We start from the raw sequence: 22,520 nt of genomic DNA, 5'->3' as shown, positions 1-22,520 counted from the left end.
CAGGCTCTTATAAGGGGTATCTGTCTGAGCTCTTCTCACTTGCTGAGCTCTTGATCTTTTTTTTCCCTACTATGGGCATGTGCTGAGCACCACTGTTTGAAGGACAAGACCGAGGTCCCGCATGATTTCATTGTTGAAGAACTTTTCGTCATTCTCAGTTTATAGATAATGGAAGTGATACCATCTCCCAACCCTAAGCTCTTCCCATTAACCTCTCTGAGCCTCAGTTCCCTTATCTGAAAAACACCTTTCTCACAGAATTAACTTGAGAATTAAGTGAGTTAACACATGTGAAGATGTGTAAAGAGTGCCCAAAGCCCAGTAAGTACCTTAAAGGTGCAGGAGATTATTCACCAGCCCACCTGCCTACAGCCCACCTGCCTGTAGCCCTTATCTAAGGTTTTGTTTACCTGAAGTCAACCATGCTCTGAAAATATTAAATAAAAAATTCCTGGAGTGAAGGATTCATAAATTTTAAATTGCATACCATTCTAAGTAACATGTTGAAATCTCAGGCAGACCAGCTGCAGCCCACCTGGGACATAAATCATCCCTTTGTCCAGCATATCCACACAGCATATCTACCTGCCTATTAGTCACTCAGTAGCTGTCTCAATGATCACTTAGATTGACATGGTATCACGTGCTTGTGCTCAAGGAACCCTTATTTTACTTAATACTGGCCCCAAAGCACAAGAGGAGTGATGCTGAAAATTCAGATGAGCCAAAACCACCACAAAGTGTTTCCTTTAAGTGAAAAGGTGAATATTCTCAGCCTATGTAGAATCCAGTACTATCTGCAATTTCAAGCACCCATTGCATGCCTTAGAATGTATCTCTTGCAGATAAGAAGGGGCTACTATATGACATTTTTAGGTCTGTCTCAACATCTACTGTAGACTTTTTTTATTTGCTTGTTTTTACCCAGAAGTGTTCCAACCATCTCAAAAATATTTGCTCAATGTGAAGTGAACCCCTAGGCTATGGAGTGGGAGGGATGGGGCAGCTAGAATTTCTGAGCTGGTGGAGGACAGGGTCCCCGTGTTTGTAACATGTCAAAGCGAGATGGCAATAAGATGGAACCCATGTAACTTTGAGATCTCCAGAGGATCCTTGGAATGGGTGCCTCTTTTCTGATGCTTTTCAAACTATAAGCCAGGACCCATGAGTGGGTTAATGAAATTGGTTTGGAGAGCCACAACAGAACTTGTTATTTAAATGACAGGGGTAAGTTTCAGTTCATGAAAAACGTTTCAGCTGTGTGCCAGAACGTCACATAAAAAATGTATTTTCTAAATTATATATCCTGGTCAAAAGAGTTTGGGAAACACTGTTTCAGTAACAGGAGAAAGACACTGTGGAAAGAGCAAGGACCTTGGAGTATGACTGACGCTCAAACCCTGGTTACACATTCACTGGCTGTGTGCCTTGGGGAAGTTATTTGGCCTCTCTGACTTCCAGTTTCCTCTTCTGAAAAGTAGGGATGAATGAGGTAATGTGAACCTAGTACCTGACATGATTGATGCAAACCCCTTTCAAGAATCTGAAGGAAGACCCTCATCCCAGAAAAATGAAGTTATACACAAAACATCACCAGCAATTCCAGAGGGTTGTTGGTCCTTTGAAACCTGCTAATTGGTGACTAGGGTGGGAAAGGGTGCAGTGATGGGGTAATGCCAGATGCCAGGGTGGAGAGGCTGGTGAAAGGGTGAGAGGTCCTCTTCCAGTTTCTCCCTGCCCCCAAGAAAACTCACACGGTGGAGCTTCGTTGACTCCTGATGGGCAGGCCCTGCTCAGACCGCACCAGTCTCTGGTAGGAGATTCCTGTGGGCCAACAACAAAGAAAAGAGAGTTCATGGGCTTATCTCTTCCCTTAGCAATCATGTACTTGTGCCTTACAACAAGACAGGCACTGGTCAATCAGGTCAGAAGTTCCCGGATGAGGCTCAGGCGAACCCTGGGGAAGAGAGTTGCTATTTGGACCTTTCACGTGCCTGGCATTTACTTCTGTGTTTCTGGTCATTCTTCACAAATGACTCCCCGACCCCACCTTTGTGACCTCAGCCTCCACCTCCCAAATCCATCCTAAGCCTCAGCCTCTTTTGGGGGGTTTCTGCTCCGGTTGCCCTTCCATTCAAAGGGCTGCCCAGTCCCCTCGCAGACAGTCTGCCCAGTCTCCAGGCAAGGGGCAGCCTGGCAAGGAAGAAAAGGATCCAGGGTTGGAGCCCTGGTCAGAGGTCTGATTTCTGTCCTGGCTCCTCCACATGATCTTGAGCAGATCATTTTACCTCGGAGTCTCAGTTCTGCTCTGTTAGGGGGGCTTAGATGGGTGGCCTCTGAGGCCCTGAACAGTCCATGCTTCCTCAGCCCCTCCTGGGATCCACCAGCCTGTAACATTGCCCTCTTTAGGGACTGCGAGGCAGAGCACTGGTGGGAGGGAGAACCTGAGCTCAGGAGGCTGTGGAGTCTCGCACTACCCATATGTTGCTGGGTCCCTGGCACCAACCACCACAACCCATGGTCCTGGTGGGCATGTGTCCCAGGGATCCCTCAGCCCCCTGGCTCAGCCTCAGTTCCTGCCAGGCAGTAACCGTCCAACCTCCGCAGATCTGCCTGGCTTCCCACACCCCATGGGAAGCTGGTGTCTTGCCTAAGGTTACTTTCTCTGAAGTCTGGACCCCAGCTCCCCTCCCAGCCTACAGCCCTTCCTCTCTAGGCCCTTCCATTGCTCCGTCTCCTGTGCCTTCAACCCTGCCCGGAAGAAACCAACCAAACATTTTGTTTTGTTTTTTTTTTCTGCCACAAGACTCTGCAGTTAGACAGTATCACTTTACAGTATGTATTCAGTCTACATCAACCGCAGTGAGATTAAACAATCCCCTCTCTTACAGATGAAGGTAAACCGAGGCAGGGCTGGGGCTGTGGTGAGGCAGGCCACCCTCTTGCCTGAGGTTGGAGGTGGTCACGGGGAAGTCCCTGTGAGGAGCTGCCCACCTGCATCTGGGCTTGATCTAATACTATAGCTATGGTGCTAAGTCCCTGAGATTGTGCTGTCACTCTCAGGACCTGGGACACCATCTGGTGGCTGCTTATATACATTACAGAGAAAAGCACTGCTTGAAACCCCTACCCACCCCCCAAATAGAATATAGTGGAGACAAACGGATATTCCCCCACCTCAGACTCCCTAACTGCAAAACACACACAAGAAAAATCTCCTAACCTCATTTCTTTTTTCTTTACTACTTCATTTTTTTCCAGTGCTGAGGATGGAACCCAGGGCCCCACACATGCTAGGTAAGCGCTCTACACTGAGCTACATCCTCAGCCCTGTTTATTTATTTATTTTAAACACGTAGTTCACATTCCACTGACCTCTTATCTTCACCCCCACTCTGCCTTCATTGACCCAGGACATACAACTGCTCACACTCTGAGGAGCAGCAGGCTGTGAAATCGCTCTTCTTCCACATCAGGTTTCCTTCAAAACGCTTCCAATCCCACAGTCTTCCCAGAGCTCACTGGTATTTCCCCTGTCCCTAAATAGAACAGCTCAGTCTTAACCATCACTTTTCTTGGGATTCTGTTTATGGAGTGTTTATGGATTCTGCTCGTCTGTGGCGTCCATAATGAGAAACGTTCTGTAACATCTCACATTCCTATACCCGTGTACCCTGGGATACTTTCCTGGCCATATTTTAGGATTACAGTACAGTTAGAGCTGGGGTTGTTCCCTATTCCCCGTGTGGATTCCCAATAACTGCTTGTGGTTTTTTGCTTCATTCTTGGAGGATATTTGAAAGGGCATCACCCGGATTCAGAGGGAGCTGTTTTCAGAGCTGACTGACCTGTCTGAATACCAAAGACGCTATCAGTTCCCAAGTGAGCAAAGGTATCATCAGACAAACCCTCCCAACCCCACCCTGATGACACCCATCAAGTCCCCCTTCTTGGCCTCTCTTGGTAATGGCCTCACTGCTCATCATGGGGTGTGGAGTTTGCGGGGAATGGATTGAGGGGCTGCAGCCAGAACTGGAAGCAAATTAGAAAATCCTGTAATGAGAAAGAAGACTTTGATCCTTTTTTTTTTTTTTTTGAAAACTGACTCTTTGAACCGGGTTTAGAAATTGTATTCCAGCTCCCCATTTGTTGGGGTACCTTGTGAGGTTAGAACTGTCTCCCAGCATCCTGCAAGACAGATGGACCCTGCTTTTCATTATGTTCCCAGGTGGCACCAGAAAGATCATCACTGCTAAGACAGGTGGCAGTATCAATACCAAGATCACCTTTAACCCCACACCCCAGTCCCTCAACAGGGAACCTGGCCCATCCCGAGTGCTCTCACTTGAATCCTGAGTCCCAAAGGCCCATTTGTTAAAGCTTGGCCCACTCTTGGGAAGCGATGGAGACTTTGAGAAGTAGGACCTAGTGGAAAGTCCTTAGGTCACTGAGGCTGTGGCCTCAAAGGGGATTGTGGGAGCCCAGCCCCTTCCTCTTCCTCTCTGTTGCCTCCTGGCAATGAGGCGAGTGGTCCTGCTGTACCACATGCTTCCACCGTCATGTACCACCTTGCCACAAGCCCAAAGCAATGGGGGCCATTTGATTCTGCACTGGCACCTTCAAAACTGTGAGGCCAAGGAAACTTTTTCTCTTTATAAATTAATTACCTCAGATATTTTGTTATAGTGATGGACATCTCAAGTATTTTATTATGATGATGGAAAACTGAAAAACACATTTGGTCACCTTCGCAGATGGGACCAACTTTCTGAGGTTGCTTCTTAGACCCACCCAAACTGCAGATATTGAACAACAAAAACAAAAACTTTGCCTGGGTTGTGCCTATTTCAGGTTCTTGTAAGCAGGAAATGGAGTGGAGCCACCTCTAGGGATAAAAAGTGGGTACTGACAGGGTGCCACGCGGTCATGGCAAAGTTCACACTCCAGACATTCAGGACTCTTCACGGTGGAGCCACATTTGCCCACCTCGGCTTTCACTCTTTCTTAAGGTGGCAAGTAGATGGCTCTGTACACAGAGCAGCAGACCGTGAAGACCAAGGATACAGAGAAGTCACCATTTCTGCCCTCAAGCAAGTATGGATATAAAGTCAACAACACACCAACACACCGCGCTGAGGATGCTGGGAGTTCTTGGCCCAGGTGAGGCAGGCAGCAACAACATTTTGACTCAGTTTCCTCTTACAAGGCATAAAAGCAAGATTCCATGAAGTCAACAGCACTAACGTAAAGCAGACCCAGCCTAACTATTGCAATCCCCAAAGGAAACGGTGTCATTCAGTTCTCCAGTTTCTATAATTAATGTCAGCTCATGGTTGACAGCTCGAAAGTCTGATCTGTAGCAGACCCAGGCATGACACTCCCAGCAACTAGGTCTCTCTTATACTTTCTCCCAACTGGGGACCCATGAGTAATACCTTTCTGCTCCCCATCTTGGGATACTGGATTCTGGAGGGGCTGAAGGAACCTGGGACTTGTGGCCATGTAGCCTCAGCAGGCGCTGGGCAGGAAGGTACAGCATAGCCTTCAAACAAAGGTAGTGGGAGGACATGGTCAGGAAAGCCTGGGATCCCTGCCAGCTGGGAGTCTGGGAGCAGAGAGGCAGAGGATGGGAAGGGATGCGGTTAGGAAAGGCAAGAGGAGAAGGAAACTGGTATGCAGATCTCGGTGCTGGCAGAGTGGATTTCAATTCTTGGAATCAACAGGACAATGATAACAGAAGACCCATTCTGGCGTGAACCCACAGGAATGCCTGTGGGGTGAGGTCCTCCAGCTTTGCAGGCCTGGGGGTAAGTGAGGCAAGACCTGCCATAATACCCCTTTCACTACCCTTCCAAGAGTCACACCAAGAGTGGGTTTTCTGGGCCACTTTTACAAGTAAATCTTACACATCAGATACTTCTAGTCATCTATGCAATATCCATTCTTCTTTCTTCCTCACTAATGGGACACTAGGCTATGAAGTCATGCTTCTCAACCACCCTTGCAGAAGGTGTTGGCTGGATTCATTTTTGCAACCTCTCTCACTTCTTCCTTCTGTGAACTGGGATGTGGATATGATGTCAGGAGCTCCAGCAGCCATTTTATACCATGAAATATCCTCGAGGACAATGCCTCCAGCTAAGGATGGTAGACCTGAAAGGTGAGAGAAGGTCAGTCCAGGGTGTTTGTGGGGTCACTTACCAATGCTGGACTGCCTTCTTCCGGATGTTTTTATTTTGTATAAGGACAAAATAAATCCTTCTGAATTTAAGCCACTGTTATTTCTGGGCTTTCTGTAATATACAGCCAGCTTAGTCCTAGCTGTTCACAACCTGTGATTTCTGGGACACCTGCCCTCTGTTCTTTTCCCTGAATCTCCCCCACCCACTAGTCAATGATGTTTGACGTTTGTTCCTTCAAACGTACTGAACCCTTTATCCCATCATCAGAGACAGAAAGAATAAAGATCAAATATCTCAATGAGTAATATCTCAAGAGAACTTACTGCCACCGAAGAATATCCAGAATTCACCTGCTACCAGTTCATAGGCAAAACTGAATGAGCCGAGGTGGAGGTTTCTTCTACTTTGACAGGAAGTCGAAGGGCAGGAAAGCATTGGTGGTGTCCAAAAGGGGTGGAAAAAAAAGAGAGAAATTCCCCAGGGAGGAAAGTGCTATAAAAAGACAGCCGGGTCAGCCCAGAGTCTTTGGGTCACACAGTCAGTCACCTGTCTCTGCTTCCAGGTAGAAACAAAGCTTTATGCAAACAGAATATGCTATGGTTTCTGGAACCAAAGAGACATACAGGTTCAAGCAGTGGCACCCCTGTTAGCTCTGTGACTGGGCACCAGCTACTCAACTGTCCAGCCTTCTGCTTCATCATCGGAAAGATGGGTATGATAGTCGCTACCCAGCAGGGGTTTTAAGGGTATGTGGGACTGATGCTCAGAAGTGTTTAAGACACCATCAGCACACAGTAAATGAAACTATCTCATCTTCCATATAGTCGTCATCACCATTAACATAAGTTGTGCTTTTGACAGGGAAGCTCAGAGAGCATAAATAACTTGCCCAAGACCTTCAGCTAGTAAGTGACGAAGCAAAGGTCTTGGTCTAACCACGGTCCATGCTCCTTCTCTTCCACTTGATTTTATGTTTTGGACAAGGGACGCTGACCTCTTCTGAATCTGTGTTTTCTTGCGTACGGAATGGGATACTATTACTTTCTCTCTCTGACGTTGCAGGGCTGTGGTCTGGGATAGCACTCCTGAGGTTTGTGTGCTTCGAAGACTGCTGAGTGACTTGCATACAAGATACCCACAGTTGCCACTCAGATTACAGATCAGTTCTTTGCAGGAGAGTATGTGGTGTGTGGGCATGGAGTAAATATTTAACAAACATGTGGGCTGAGCTCAAGAGGGCTATGGGGAGGCAGGACCCAGTGGCACTGATGTGAGGTTTCCTGCCTCCCCAGCATGCAAGCTAGAGGCAACCCCAATGGGGGTGGAGTCAGGAAGAAGGGGGAGGTCCCAGCCTTGATAACCAGCCCACTTCCTCTGCCACCCAGCCACAATATCCATGGCAACTGGGTCCCTAAGGCTCCGTGGGTAGAGAACCCAGCTCCCCAGGCCCCCTGTTATCTTCTCCCTGCAACCTTGCCAGGACCCATCTCTTAAACTAACACTACCACCTTCTGACCACAGCAATGTGAAGTCATGTAGGCAACATTAATCCTCATAAACTGCTCTGAAAAAGAGGTGTCATCATATTCCCATTTTACAGATGAGGAAACTGAGGCTTATATAAATTAAATGTCTCTCTGAAAGCCCCATGGATAGTGAGAGGAAGACCCAGACCCAGGATTTGAAACCATAATGGTCTGATGCCAAGTATAGGTAACAACTAAACTATCTGGCCTTTCCTCCAAGGCCTCAAGTTCCCAGCCTCCATTCTAGCTTTCTGCCACTACCTCCTATTGCCTCCCTCAGCTGGGATTACTGAGGGAAGAGGCAGGACTCGGGACGGTGTATCACCAAAAATCATACTAAAGCATTTTCTAACAAACCTACCTTAGGTTCATGTAGAGGAAGGTAATTTTATTTAATCTACTATTTGCTGTTGATTAGGGTTCAAGTTCTTTATTAAAGATTAACTTGTGGAAGTGAGATAAGTTGCAAGTGTTTTTTGTTTGGTAGAAAGCACAACCCAAGAAGTGCTGATTTCATTCCCCTTTGTGATAGCAACTAATTTTGCACCTAAAAGTCCAGTCTTATTCTAGTTTATATGAGAAACTTGTATCAGTTTCCATCTTTCTTTAAACCACCTCTACCTTCTTGCTGGCTCCCTCAGCAGTGAGTTGACTTCATCTCTGACACAGGCTCACAATATATTTGTTTGTGGGTTGGGTTTTTTTGTTTTGTTTTGACTTTAAACATTTATGTATTATTTATTGCAATGATGAAACCTGAAATGAGGGCATTTGAGTTGTGAATTTGATAACGTTGGGTGGTGAGTACTCAGCCCTTAAATGTTATTTTCTATACTTTTTTGTTATGTTTGAATAATTCATAAAAATACTAACATATTTGTGTAGGTTTGGTTAATATTTACAAAATTCTCATGAAAAATCCTTTATCGTACAATATTTCCATCAATTTCAATGCTTGCGTTGATTTGTCTATCTAGTTTATTTTATCATTTACATTTTTTAAATTTTATTTTATTGGTTCTTCTGAGTTATACATGACAGTAGAATCTATTTTGACAAAATTATACAAGCATAGGACCCCATTCTTGCAGATGGGCACAATGGTGGGGTTCACTTAGGTCATTTCATGTGTACACAGGAAAATTATGTTAGATTTATTCCACTGTCTTTCCTATTCCTATCCCCTGTTCCTTTCATTCCCCTTTGTTTAACCTGCTGAACTTTTCTTCTTCCCCCTCTCCCCACTGTGGTTCAGTGTCCACATATCTGTGAAATTATTCAACATTTGTTTTTTTGGAATTGGCTATTTCACTTAGCATGATATTCTCCAGATCCATCTATTTACTGGCAAATGTCATAAAGTCATTCTTCTTTATGGCTGAATAATGTTCCATGGTGTATATATGCCACAATTTATTTATCCATTCATCTGCTGATGGGCATCTAGGTTGGTTCCATATCTTAGCTATTGTGAATTGTGCTGCTATAAACCCTGATGTGGCTGTGTCACTATAGTATGCTGATTATAAATCTTTTGGATATAAGCCAAGGAGTGGGATAACTGGGTCAAATGGTGGTGGTACTATTTGTATGTGTTTTTTTTTTTTTAACTGTTCGAAAAGTATTCTCTGACATAAGGGAGAGTTAATGGTTTCCTATTTCGGTTCTGCTTTCCCTAAACAAAGAGCATGGGCAGCTTGGCCTTAGTTTCCCTTTCTAGGCATCTGCCTTCTCCCTAATCACCAGGATATCTGAGGCCTCATGTGGTCCCAGGGGCAATGTCCAGAGGTCCTGAGTACCTTGAGTGATGGTTCTAAGGGTCTTCCCTGCTCTAAGGCAAAGGACCATTTCCAACCCCATCTGCAGTGGCTGCTCTGCCTGGCTCTCCTGCTCCAGGCCTAACAGCCCATCTGCACAGGGTCTGAGCCTTACCCCCACCTGCCTCTCCTCACCACATCTGCTTGCTGGGCTGCCCAGAAGAGTTCCAGCCCAGCTGCCCACAAAAATGCCTCAAGGCATAGCACGCATTCAATTGAGGGGAGCCAGCTGGTACTACTTGAAATTGGGAAGCGGTTCCCCCACAGGTGATGCCCCTCCCCAAACCCAACATCTCCCTTACTCATTTCAAAATAAGCAAGAGTCACAGATCTTTGGTATAAACTGAAGGCCCTGCCAAGGCATATGTATTTTGATTTCTTTCTCTCCAAAACACAGAGGGGAAGAAAAACTAGCCTCCTGGTAAGGGGACTCCAGTCACCACCAAGAGGTCCAAAGAATTTGCTAACTCTTCTCCAGTCCAGGATCTTGTAATTTATTTTCTTCTACTGCTTTGATGACCTTATTTTCCATGCTTACACTTTTCATCAAGTTGTTTTGTTTGAGATGGGCCTCTTTTTGGGTTTTTGTCTTTATTTTTAAGATGAAATTCTAACCCTTTTCTTACGATCTGCCAATTATCCGGATACCATTTATTAAATAACTGAGATCTTTTCATCACTGGTTTGAGGTTTGTTTTGTCATATACCCAATTTTATATATTCTGTTTATAGATATTACATTTTGTTCCACTAATCTACCTATTCTTATACCAATATGTGCTATTTTAATAACCATAAACCTATACTATCCTCAAAGACCTAGTCAGGGAAATATCTCATTTTTATTCTCTTTTAAGAATACATTAATAAATACATGGCAACTGCATGAATAAATGCTATTTCTTTCAAATAGACTCATGTGTTAAATTTTAAAAAGATCTTGTTGGTATTTTAATTGAAATTGCATTTATTTTTCTAACAGTGTTATTATAATATTGATTCAATGCAGCAATATGTCTCTTTAATCATTTATCTTCAGTAAAGTTTGTTTTCTCTATGTAGCTGATTCACATTTCTTTTATTTCTTTCATACCTTTAATTGCTATCATACTTTTCTCTCTATTGTGTATCCTTAGCTGTTGATATGGGAAAGTACTTAAGCTACCTGTTTTCTAGTTTGGACAATTATTCATTCTGGTGGTTCTTTTAGACCTGACAGATAAGCACTTGTTTGAGCTCTAAATAATTAAAATGTTATCTTCTCTTGATGAGGAAATAGTCTTTATTCTTGTCTTTTTGCATAGGCAAAATAACTCTAAGCAAAAAGAGAGACAATTGAGTTTAAAGGAAATGCCCCTGGCACGTAACCTTGGGCTATTGCCATATTTAAAATACTTCTATGGAAATAATTTCCAATATATTGAGGGGTTTTGAATATCTGGACTGTGTGTTGAACTTACCAAATGTTTTAGAGACATCTGTTGAGATGTTAAGTGACTGTACTCCTTGGAATATCAATGTGATGAATTATTCTAATATAAGACTACCATATCATATTTGATTATGTTTTCTCTTACTCTATTAAAGTTTTCCTAGACTTCATTTGCATGTCTAAAATAGTATTTTCAATTTCTCAAGAACCCTTATTTTCAGACTTCATATGTGAAAACTTGGACAGTACCAAGTCCTCATCCACACCTGCACCATGACCACTGACCTGTCCTTTCCTAGCGCCAACCATCCTCTTGTGCCTGTGTTAACCCACACATGCAAGTGCCTGTTTGCTCCTGGGGCAAAGAGAACAAGTAAGGATCTCTAGTCAATATTCTGGGGGCTTCTCTGGCTGACCTGAGCAAACTTGGAGATCTCTTGGGTAGCTGGAGCAGAGGCACAGGTGAAGTGTTGGGGTCTTCTTGTCCTGAACCCTTGCTTCGGCTTCCCCTAAAGGTTCCTCCTTGAGTTTCCTTCCACACTTACTGCTTTAGCTTGGGCAGACTCAGCCACCTGACATTGTATGTACCATGAAGAAGAGACTCCAAAGTTTTGACCAGGGCTTGGGCAGAGGTGAACTAAAGGTTAAAAGGTGAGGAGGGTCATATCCAAAGAATGTTTCAGAAGAGCTGGAAGCTTCCTGACCACATGAGCCCTGCCTCTGGTGCTGGCCTCCTCAACGCTTACCTGGGGCCTTAAGTTCAGCATCGATGAAGGTGAGCAGTTCCTGGCAGATGCTGCAGTAAGGAACAGGCCAGGTCAGGAACCGGTGGTAGGTTCTGGCTGCCTTCAGAAGGAGATCAGAGTCTGGTGGGAAGTGTGGTGTCTAGGATGGAGAAGAGGCAATAAGAGAGGTGTAGGTGAAAATAAGCTCTCTGATATTCCAAGACAGCTTTTTCTCCCTTTCTGGAATGTTCTGCAAAGGACGAGCATTTCCTAGAAGCAGTATGTTGCAGAACAAGGTTAGGAAGAATGAGAAATGAGTTACAGGAGTGAGTCTCAGATGAGCAAGATGGCACCCAGGGCCTTGTTTTTACCAAACAGATCTCAGTTTACCCAAACTTGAGCGAGCCTCTCTGCAAATTGTCACCTAAAAGTCATTCTACACTGTGCATTGTTGCCGCTTATTTTGGGGAAGGATCTTCATTCCTGTAGTTAAACATCTTCACTACAGGCAAGTGTTTATTCTTTGGGTGGAATGAATCAATGTACTCAGTCATTTGGGTCACCAGTCTGGTGGACATGAGAGGTGATCACACTGGGTAAATGTGAGCTCTGGGGTAAAAATTGAGGTGGACATAAAATCTCTCAATGGACTCTCTTATGGTTTATGAATATACTGTCACAGCAGCTCCTTTATGGAAGCCCAGAGATGCCGGGCAAAACGGTGGACACAAGGAGTTACTGGAGGCCCCTCAAGATGGCAGTTCTATAAGACATCAGAGGGCCAAAACAGTTAGAGTTCCTCTCTGTTAATCCCCACAGGAGCCAGGACGGTGCCCCTGATGGCAGTTGCCCTTCCCTCTTCTCCCCTCTCCTCCCCTCCCTCTCCTGCTGGGGCCCAAGTGAACTTACACAGAGCACAGTGGAATAGAAGAGCAGAGCCAGAGGGGTGAGGAGGTCATAGGTGCCCTTCTCTTGGACCTGTGGAGAGGATGGGGAGGTCAAAATGCTAGCATTCACTTGGCGCATTCTGGAACTCAGCAGGCTTGGTGGGGCAGACAAAGTTCCACTATCTCTTCTGTCCTGGATGAAATTTAAGACTTTTCCATCTCTTTACTCTGAATAGATGATGCATCTGCCACAACTGCTATTTGATCCCTTCTACAAAACCCTCCCCTGTTGCTACACCAGAGTGGATCCTTTTTATTTGGGTTTATAAGTTAAGTACCCCAGAGGTGGTTTAGTGCTTAAGCTGGTTTGCTTATGATCACAGTGTAAAAGCACCAGGTAACAGTAATGCCAGAATTGTAACCTTAGATGTCTTGATGAACCAAGACTTTCTTTTTATAGAGGTAGCCAACTGAGAGAGAAAAAAATCATGTTTTCCAAACTCAGTCATGCATTTGGAAAAAAAAATTAAAAGAGAATTCTTTATAAAAGAGCCAGAATCCTCTTTTGGGCTTCGCAGGTGTTCTGGAAGCCTAGCCCAGCTCAGCACTGCATGCATTCCTTGGTCATAAGTCATGTATTGAACTTTCAGAGGAGGCCTCAGTTTCCCTTCCCAATTGGTTTTCTCTTTTATGCCTTTGTTCTTATGGGTCCTTTAGAGAAAAGGGATTTGGTTAAGCTTCTTCCCTCCTTTCTAGACTATCCCTTGACTTATGAGCAATGTCAGTCCTAAGCGGTAGCTTCAACTCAGGTCTCTGAATTATATGTTCACACTGGAGTGAACACAACCCTTTCCAGAAACCCTCAATGCACAAGCATCCAGACATATGATTTTTCAGTTCTACCATGCCAAACCCAGAGCTCTGCCTTTCAATCCCCAACACCCTCACCTCTCGGGTTTTCTGCAGGATCTGCTCCAGGAGGATGAGAAAGTGACCTGGGTCTCTGCTGACCAGCTCCTGTAGGCTCCAGCAGTTCAGACACAGTCCCGCTAGAAAGGGAGTAATAGAGGCAAGTGACCAACTCAGGAGCTATAGAGGGGGTAGGGATCTATACTGAAATATCCTCTCTTGGGGATGGCACTGGAACATTCCTTTCTAAAGTAAGAGAGCCTTAGTGAGAACGCTGAACCAATGGTCTACCCTACCCCATTGAGACATGATGACCTGTCTCCTATTCCTACTATACAGGAGGCTCAAGAGCACAGATTGGAGATATGGGCTGGGAGCCCCTTAGAGGTCAATGAACTTGTGGGCACTCTGCCCCTGCACCTCTGGGGAGCACCAGTTCTCCCATCTCCCCTGCTTTCCTGCAATGCACACTGGCGCCTATGAGGCACAGGAAGTTAGATCAGAGCTAGAAACTGCTGGAAGAATAAATAGAGGAGGCACAGCAAGCTCCACCCTAAGGCCCAAGAGTACATCTGTGACAATCATGGGATTTCCCAGGCAATTGCCTGGCAATGGAGCCCAGGAAGGGGAAGCTAAATCAATTTATAGCTAAAAAGCTATAATGAGCACTTTGTCACCGTAACTTCCCCAGACTTTCTTCATTTGTTTGTCTCTGTTTCCCTGAAGTCAACAAGGGTAAACCCCTAAGAATTAAAGGGGGTGATCACAGGGATCAAGGGAGGCTATATGTTGGTTGGGGGATGAGAATAGCAGGGTTGGAGGTGTATTGACCACATATCTCATGGGATTCAATCCCCAGGTCTCCTCATATGTGCATGGATTCCTTCTAAAGACCTGGAAATCCCTAAACATAGACTTTTGTAAAACTTGCAAAAGTCATATCTTTTCATATTCTTTTACTTAATGATGCCCCTCAACTCTATAAGCTTAGACTCCATCAAAACTTGAGTACTAGGCAAGAAGGGAAATTTCTATTTTATTAACCACCTACTATGTGCCAAAATCATGCTACTTTGCATATATTATCTCCTCTGAATGTTCCAAGCTCCCTTCAGAAATGTGGTTCCTGTTATTATTCCCATTTTACAGTCAAGACAAGTGGAGTCCTGAAAGGATAGGTAGCTTGCACATTAAAACTAAAGACAGCTTAAATTCAGATCTGTCTAATCCTGAAGGCCAGGGAAAGCTCTCCATGGAGGTGACATTTGAGCTGAGGCCTGCATGAGAAGAAGCCAGCTATACACAGTCGGAGGGAAGAATTCCAGGGAACAGGTGCGGAGGTCCCGAGACGGGAAGAAACCAGGTATGTAGCAGCAGGCACATCTCATAGCATAGGTGGAGAGGCAAGTAGACACAAGATGTGACAAATCTTTACCAGAAAAAGGCATTCTTACAACTAGTCACCAGCCTCAGGGACACACCTGCCCCAGCCTGCAGATGCCCAGTTGTCAGTTCTGGGAAGCATGGAGCAGAGGGTCCCCTGATCCCTAAAGTTCTTCCAAGTTTCTCCCTTGTTCTAAAGGCTAGAAAAGAGCAGGGCTGTGGAAAAAACTAGAAACAAGTAAGCAGGAGAATTCTGGGGAGAGCTGCCTGTGAATTCCTGGCTACTCTTTGGGAATCAATAGCTGTGGTGTTTCTAAGCAAATTCCAAACCTTCAAGGAACTGTGCTTCTAGCGCATGCCCAAGAAGCAAGATACCACCTGAGTAGGATGAGGAAGGTGTAAAGGGAGAAAGAAGAAAGAGTCTCATGCTGAGGACTTAGGCTTTATCAGGCTCCTGCCCAGGTGAGGTCGAGGGATTTGCTTAAGTCATTCACACAGGGTTTGAACAGAATCTGAGGGCTGAGGCTGTAGCTCAGTAGTACAGCCCTTGCCCAGCACATACAAGGCTCTGGGTTCAAACCCCAGCACCAAAAAGTAAAAAGAGTTCATTGTGAATCAGAATCTGCCAGCTTCCATGATTGGTCCAGGGCCCACCACGGCCCCTGAGGCCCCCTTGGGTCTCAGGACACTTTCCCAGCTCCCTCAGCCCTACCTGACCAGGAAGTGGAGCCTCGGCCAAGGCTGAGTCCATGCAGGCAGCGCTCCAGGGCATGCTGGATGCGGTCCTCCGTGCACGTCGTGGCCCCTGGCTGCATCCTGAGTCATTGCCTGTGTGGGGAACAGATGCCAGGTCAGCCTGTTGAGTGCCCCTCTCAGAGAATATGAGGCTTATCCCTGAGTCCGGCAGGGCAGCACCTGGCCCAGGAGAGCAACTGGCACTCCAGGTCCAGCGCAATTAGCCCTCTGTAGCTCGGTACTGTGGGCACTGCTCTAGGGGCCTTAGTGCTGCCTCCAGGGCAGAAACAGTTTCTGGAAGGCCACATCCGAGCAGCAGAAGAGGCCGCTTCTATGGTTGAACAGCACAGAGGTATAAAAAGTGAAGGGCCAAGTGCCCAGGGGATGCACAGAGAATGACCAGACCCTAGAGGCAGCGGGCGGTTGGGCAGGAGAATATCAACGAGAAAAATCGAAATCACGACGGGAATTGTTCTCTGAACTTCCAGGCCTGCGTCCTCCCAGTCCTCCAGGGATGGGGCCATAGGATCTCCTGTCACAGGCTGGTGCTCCATGCTGGGGTGCCGGGTGGGGTGCCCTCACACATCCACATTCCCATCCTGCCACACCTCTACACAGGTCATGGGCATCTGTGTCCTCTGCTCTAACCTCTTTTGCCATTTTTTCTTTCCTTTCTCTGAGGCTTCATGATGCCACCAGCTATCCAAAGTCCTTGCCTAGTCCCCCTTCCTTATTCTTCTGGGAATGCTTAGTTCTGTTGGAAGGCAACTGAGGAGGGGACTTAAGGGGCTTTAGTAGCAGAGAGGGAATGCAGGGCCTCAGCAGGGACAGTCCAGCTTCTTGGATCTGGGTGAGGGTTCCCCAAATCCCTCAGAAAGACATGACATACATGTGACACAGTGATTAAGTCGGGCTCTGGCATCCAACAGGTCTGGATTCAAATCTGGACTCTGATATTTGCTAGTCATGAGATTTGGGGCAAATTCTTTAACTTTTCCAAATCCCAGTTTGCTTATCTATAAAATGGGGATGATGAGGGTGCTAATCTGGCCAGGCTGTTGGGAAGGTTAAATGTCACAGTGGACACCGTAAGCCTCCACTGCGTCAGCACGGTCTTTGCAGCAATTGCCCCAGTGCTTGGGAAGTTCACTGCATTCACCTCTTCCGAGCAGATTTTGTCACTGGCCTGTCAGACCAGTTCATGGGGAAGCAGAGGAAGTGGCAGGCCAGTTCTGTGGATCTGGGGACAGATCAGGAAACCAGAAGAGGAAGCTTGGAGCTCAGAGCCGAGTCATGCAAACGACATGCAAAGAGATATAAGCTCCTGATTCAGGTCTAGTTGCAGGACTGCAGCATTCAGATCATGGAGTCACCACATAGGCAAATCTTCCTACTTCCCTAGGCTGGGGGGAACCACATGCCCTGTAAAAAACAAGCCCTGTTGTGAGTTGTCAGGCATCACTTCCTTGATGTCCCAGAAGGGTTATGCACTATGAAACGTGGACAGTATAGTGATGGACACACAGCAGCACCCATGTATCCATTCTGTCATTGATTTCTTGACCAACCACAATGTGCCGGGGATACAGCAGTGAACAGAGCAGGCATGCTCCTTGAGGGCGATGCGGACACTCACAATAGAACAAAGAAAGAGGAAACCCCGTAGCATAGTGAGACATGCTCTGAAGAAAAGCTATTTCTGGGAGGAGGACCATTAAGGAGCCCACTCCAGGCCACTGTGGGTCTCTGAAGAGGGATATTTAAGATAAATGAGGGAGCCTGGGGAAAATGAGGGGAAGAGTATTCCAGAAAGAGGAGATGGATGTGTCAAGACCTGGGTGCAGGGGTCAGTGTGCCAAGGACCTAGACCCAGGAGCAAGGAGACTGGGGTGCTGAGTTGGCCTCAGACACAGCCTGAACTTCCAGGTCCCGCACCTCTGCTGACAAGGAGACAGTGAAGAAAAACTTTCACAAGTGACTCGGGACCAAGAACCTTGGGTGCCCCCATTAGTGATAACTGTTTGTCCCCAGACAGCCTTTGGTCCTTTCATCATCCTTAGGTCCAACTGTTACCCTTGCCATTGGACCAGGTAGACAGTCCACTGCCCCCAGTCAGACAGGGCAACTTTCCAGTGTTCAGCCCCTCCTGCACCTTGGATGTGCCAGCATCTGGCATGGATGAGCATCTGTGGAGATAACACCTGGGCAAGGCTGTACCCTCCTGCCTTCAGTCCAAGCACCAAGACCACTGTGGACATTGGTCCTAGCAGGTGCAGGTCTGATGGCACCTGCTGGAAAAGGCAGACCACGAGGCACCATCACCAGGAGGACTTTGGGCACGAATGGCAGGCCAGATGCCACCAATCCACGCTTTGTCCTCACAGGCTGCTTTCTCCCCTGTCAGCAATCCATGCCCCCAGGTCAAATTCCTGAAGGAAGATCAGAGGTCTTCCTGGCAGGTCCCTCAATTTACAGTAGGAGAAACTGAGAGCCAGAGTGAGAAAGGGCTCGCTCGTTCAAGGCCAAGGTATCGGTTGGACTTTTTCTGTCTTCCCAAATTGTGGCTGAGGTCCCACTCCAAGGATTCCAACATTCCAAAGTCCTCGAGGCACAGTGGACTGCAGGGATGGGGGCTCAGAGGGGGACGTTAGCCAGAATCCACAAAGCGACACCCCCATCCTGTCATTAGAAGATTGGGGAGAGAGAAAAAGGGTTGTCCACCATCCTGGAAGGCCCTCCTTTCTCTCCCCAGAGCCAAGGGCCAGGGAGTAGGGAATTAAAGAGAATCTCTTGTGTTGATGATATAGACCATCTGGTAGGGCACTGGCTTTGCAAGCAGAAAGAGAATCTCTTACACAGACTGGGCTGCCTGTCATGTGAGGGCGTCCTTCTTCACAGTTCAATACCTACTCAGCAAATTTGCTCACCTGCTCCAATGCTACCTGGAGTGATGGCAGGGCTGAGAGGAGGGGCAAACTTGCGAGTCCACTGTGGGGCAAGTCAAAGATGTGAGTGCAGGGTGGGTGCCAGGAACAAAAGCTGCCTTTGAGCAGTTTTTGCTGCTACTTTACTCTAGAGGGCAGAGGGAGGCTGAAGCTGGATCACCTTGGTGGGACACTGGTGGAAAGGAAGAGGTGGGCAATTAGTTGCATAGAGAAGTTAAACAACTTGAGGTCACACAACTAGGAGGTGGACAAAGCCAGGATCCAAACGCAGGGAGTCTGGGTTTTTACAGTACATCGTAACACTGCATGACAACCACTATGGTGCCTTGTCCCTCAGTGCAACCAGATGCAGTTACTAGAAAAACAAAAGTAATTCAAGTTTCACCCCAACTCAATTACCATCGTTTTGCTTTAAGAGGTTTAGAATCACAGGGCGCAGTGGCACACACCAGTAATCCCAGCAATTTGGGAGGCTGAGGTAGGAGGATCACAAGTTCGAGGCCAGTCTCAGCAATTTATCAAGGCCCTAAACACTTTAGTGAGACCCTGTCTCAAAATAAAAAGGACTGGGAATATAGCTCGGTGGTAAAGTGCCACTGGGTTAAATCACCAGTAAACCTGCCCCTGAAAAAAAAGAGATGGTGGCACAAGCCTGTAATCCCAATTCCACAGGAAGTTGAAGCAGGATAATTGCAAGTTCAAGGCCAGCCTGTGCAAGTTAACAATGCCTGTCTCAAAATAAAAAATAAAAGGGGCTAGAGACATAGCTCAGTGGTAGAGCATCCCTGGGTTCAACTCCCAGTACCACCACCACCACCACCAAATAACTCACTAACTAGCTAACTAACTAACTAACTAAATAAATAAATAAATAAAATTTAGCCTCCCAGTTGCTGGAATCATGACCCCGCCATGCCTGTCTACAGCAGCTGCCCAGCACAACTCCTTAGATAGAACCAGGGCTCACAAGAGTATGAGCCAAAGAGGGGACACCCAGCAGACCCTCTTGGAGCAATAATGACCATGGGGGCACAAAGGCCCAGGTGTCTCTATCCTGAAGCACGTGCTAAACTCTGTGAGCTGCGTTTTAAGTCATCCTCTACCCAGCCCCTAATGTGATGGACATGCCACGTGGCAGTCATGAGTCACCTATGTGTCCTACATTGTCATGATGCAAATGCAAGACACAAATAACACCACTTCTGCCACACCCCTGTCCTTAAGGTGCCAGCACACACTGTTCTAGGGCTGTTGCTAGCACCTGTCCTACAGCACAACAGCTACCCCCAGGACCTCCTCCTGTCCCACTTCATGGGCACAATCAAGGCCTTCTCCATGGAAGAGCTGGATACCCTCAGGGTCCCGGGCAAAGTTCCTGAAGTGCCAGCCTCCCTGGCATCCTGGGGCCACCAAGAGCCTGACCAAAGTTCTCAGAGTCAGGACTTGCTGGTGCTCTGAGCTTGGGGAGCCTGAGGAGGTGGGAAAGGGAGTTTGGTTGAGGGGCCCCTCAGCTGAGCTGCCCTGGGGGTCAGCCCAGAGCACAGTGGCTCAGCGCCTGGCCCTTGGCACACTCATTTCCTCCTGGTGAGTCAGTCGGTCATCACTCATTCCTTGTGACTGGTCCCCTCTGGCTTCAGAGGGGGTGCCAGGGGAGGGCAATAGGAACCCTGCTCTTCAGGAGGAAGCCTCTTGTCAAAAACTTACAAGCAAGACCTGGCCTCTCCCTGGCATCCCACCCCACCCACCTCTTTAAAAGGAGCCCCCCATTGTGAAATTCCAGCTGCTGCCGGGAATGGCCCCCCACCCTCCAGGGATAGTGTTGAAATATTCAACAACGGGGCCTGCCCAACCTCCAAGTTCCTCTTCTAAGCCAGCACAGAGGACTCAGAGTCCTTACTCAGGATCCTGAGTGGGGCAGATAGACTTGGAATTGGGGGTGCATTTGTGGGGCTCCAGTGGACTCAGGGGAGATAGCTATGCTTCTCTCACCCCTTCACATGTTGACATGACTCCATGAGGTAGGCACAAGGCTTGCCAGAGGGGTGGGGTCTGGTCCACTTCCATGATTAGCCCCCACGAGGCAAAGAGGAGGGCTTCTTTCTTTTGGTGTCTTCTCAAAGTGCCAAAGAACAGATATTGAACTGTTCACATCTCATGGGGAAGGAGGCATGGGCCTCCCGGTTCTGGCTAGCACCCCACACTGTTTTCCTGGTGTTCTGGAATATTCCAGGTTCATATTTTGCAATCCTAGTCCCACAGTAGCAGGGGACCAAAATGGGATACCAAAAAAAAAAAAAAAAAATTAACAACTTAGTGGTATTACAAATGATGTATGTAATCACACTGAAAGAGATAGGGAAGAAAATAACTAATCTAAGTAACTTTAGTATTGTTATGGTCCAGATATGAGGTGATCCCTAAAGCTCCTGTTAATGCAGGAATATTCAGAGGGAAAATGATTCGATTATGAGAACTGTAACCTAATCCGTCCTAGTTTGAATGGACGCCTACCGTAGGCAAGTGGGGCCTGGCTGGAGGAGGTGGGTCACTGGGGACATGCCCTGGGAGGGCACGTCTTCCTGTGGTGTCCTTCCCCTCTTCCCTGTCTCTTCTTCCTTGCTGCAATGAGGCGGGGAGCTTCCCTCCTCTATACCCATCCCCCACTGTGTTCTACCTCACCTGGGCCCACAGTTATGGAGTCAGCCATCTATGGACTGGACCTCTGAACCCCATGAGCCAAAATAAACTTCCTCCTCTAAGTTGTTCTTGTCAGGTACTTTGGTCACAGCAGCATAAAAACTGATGAAAACAGGTTTATATATGTTGACTGGTTAAAGACAAAAAGAACTATAAACAAGTAATATTTCTTGACAGTCGAAGCTATACACTTAGGTGTTCTCAAAGAAGTGCTACTCTGGCCTTGTCCCTGTCTTTTCCACTGCCACCTACCTCCCATAGTTACCAATCCCTTTAGTGTCTGCTGTGTGGTCCCTGTGTTGGAAGAGAGAATCATTTTTACTTGGATTGCAGAGGAGACTCCACCTCAAGCAGCCACAAAGAGGAGAATGGGGTAGAGAAGTCGTGTGTTATTAGAAACCGATAGGAAGGAGTAGATAAGGAGTGATCCTACATGGAAGCAGGTGGACTTATGCCTCGGTGTGTTTGTGTCTATCACCGTGTTGGTGTCACTTAAAAGGACAGGGAAGGCAAAGAGTGTGACCGGGGTCTGCAAGAGCTCAGGGTTAAGCACACGTTAATATATGGGAAATTATTAGAATAATGTGTGGTACATCATAAGCATTCAATAAATTTGACAAATACTAGCTATCAGAGCACTTTCTTAACATATGCATTTCTGCTACCCAACTCCAGGTGTCTTTTGGATTGGGTTAAGAATAATCTGGTACACAGGTTAGACCTGCAAAGTAATGTTTTCTATTTGCTGTAGTTTGCATCCTCTTGTGTGTATATGCACCCACGCATGTGTATGGTGCTTGGGATTGAGCACAGGGCCTGGCACATGCTAATCAAGTACTCTACCACTATGTTATATCCCCAAGTCCTATAGTTTAGAGTCTTGACCATTCCCCAAAGGCCCACGTATTAAAGGTTTGTCCCCTAGCCTGTGGAGCTATTGGGAGGTGGTACAACGCAGGTGTTTCTGTGTGTGTGTAAAATAGTTAGTCAGCATTCTGTCACTGTGATAAAATGCCCAAGATAAATTATTTATAAGGAAGAAAGGTTTATTTTGGCTCACAGTTTCTGGAGGTTTCAGTCCGTGGTTGAATGGGTTGTTGCTCTGGGGTCTGTGGCAAAGCAGTACATCATGGTTAGAACACATGATACTGTCTACCTCATGGCAGCCAGAGAGCAAAGAGAGGGTCCCAATATCTCCCTCAAACACAATCTCCCAATGAGCTAACTTCCTCCTACTAGACTTCACTTCCTAAAGATTCCACAAAAAAATTATAAAAATTAA

The 22,520-nt window shown here is 46.7% G+C and overlaps 1 protein-coding gene across 2 annotated transcripts in view; it reads right to left on the bottom strand.

The window, feature by feature from the left end:
* PIK3R5 (phosphoinositide-3-kinase regulatory subunit 5) overlaps positions 1-22,520 on the bottom strand; it is a 74,639-nt gene that overhangs the window by 7,768 nt on the left and 44,351 nt on the right. For both annotated transcript variants that reach the window (XM_079134363.1, XM_079134362.1), the window contains exons 2-6: positions 15,574-15,689; positions 13,518-13,618; positions 12,592-12,660; positions 11,704-11,842; positions 1,755-1,824 (exon numbers count right to left, since the gene is read on the bottom strand). In XM_079134363.1, the coding sequence (XP_078990489.1) occupies positions 1,755-1,824; positions 11,704-11,842; positions 12,592-12,660; positions 13,518-13,618; positions 15,574-15,676 (482 nt within the window). In that variant the 5' untranslated portion in view covers positions 15,677-15,689. The remainder of the gene's footprint in view (positions 1-1,754; positions 1,825-11,703; positions 11,843-12,591; positions 12,661-13,517; positions 13,619-15,573; positions 15,690-22,520) is intronic.

Source organism: Sciurus vulgaris, assembly GCF_902686455.1.
Source record: "Sciurus vulgaris genome assembly, chromosome: 3".
NCBI lineage: Eukaryota > Metazoa > Chordata > Mammalia > Rodentia > Sciuridae > Sciurus > Sciurus vulgaris.
This window is presented reverse-complemented; position numbering and strand designations above follow the sequence as displayed.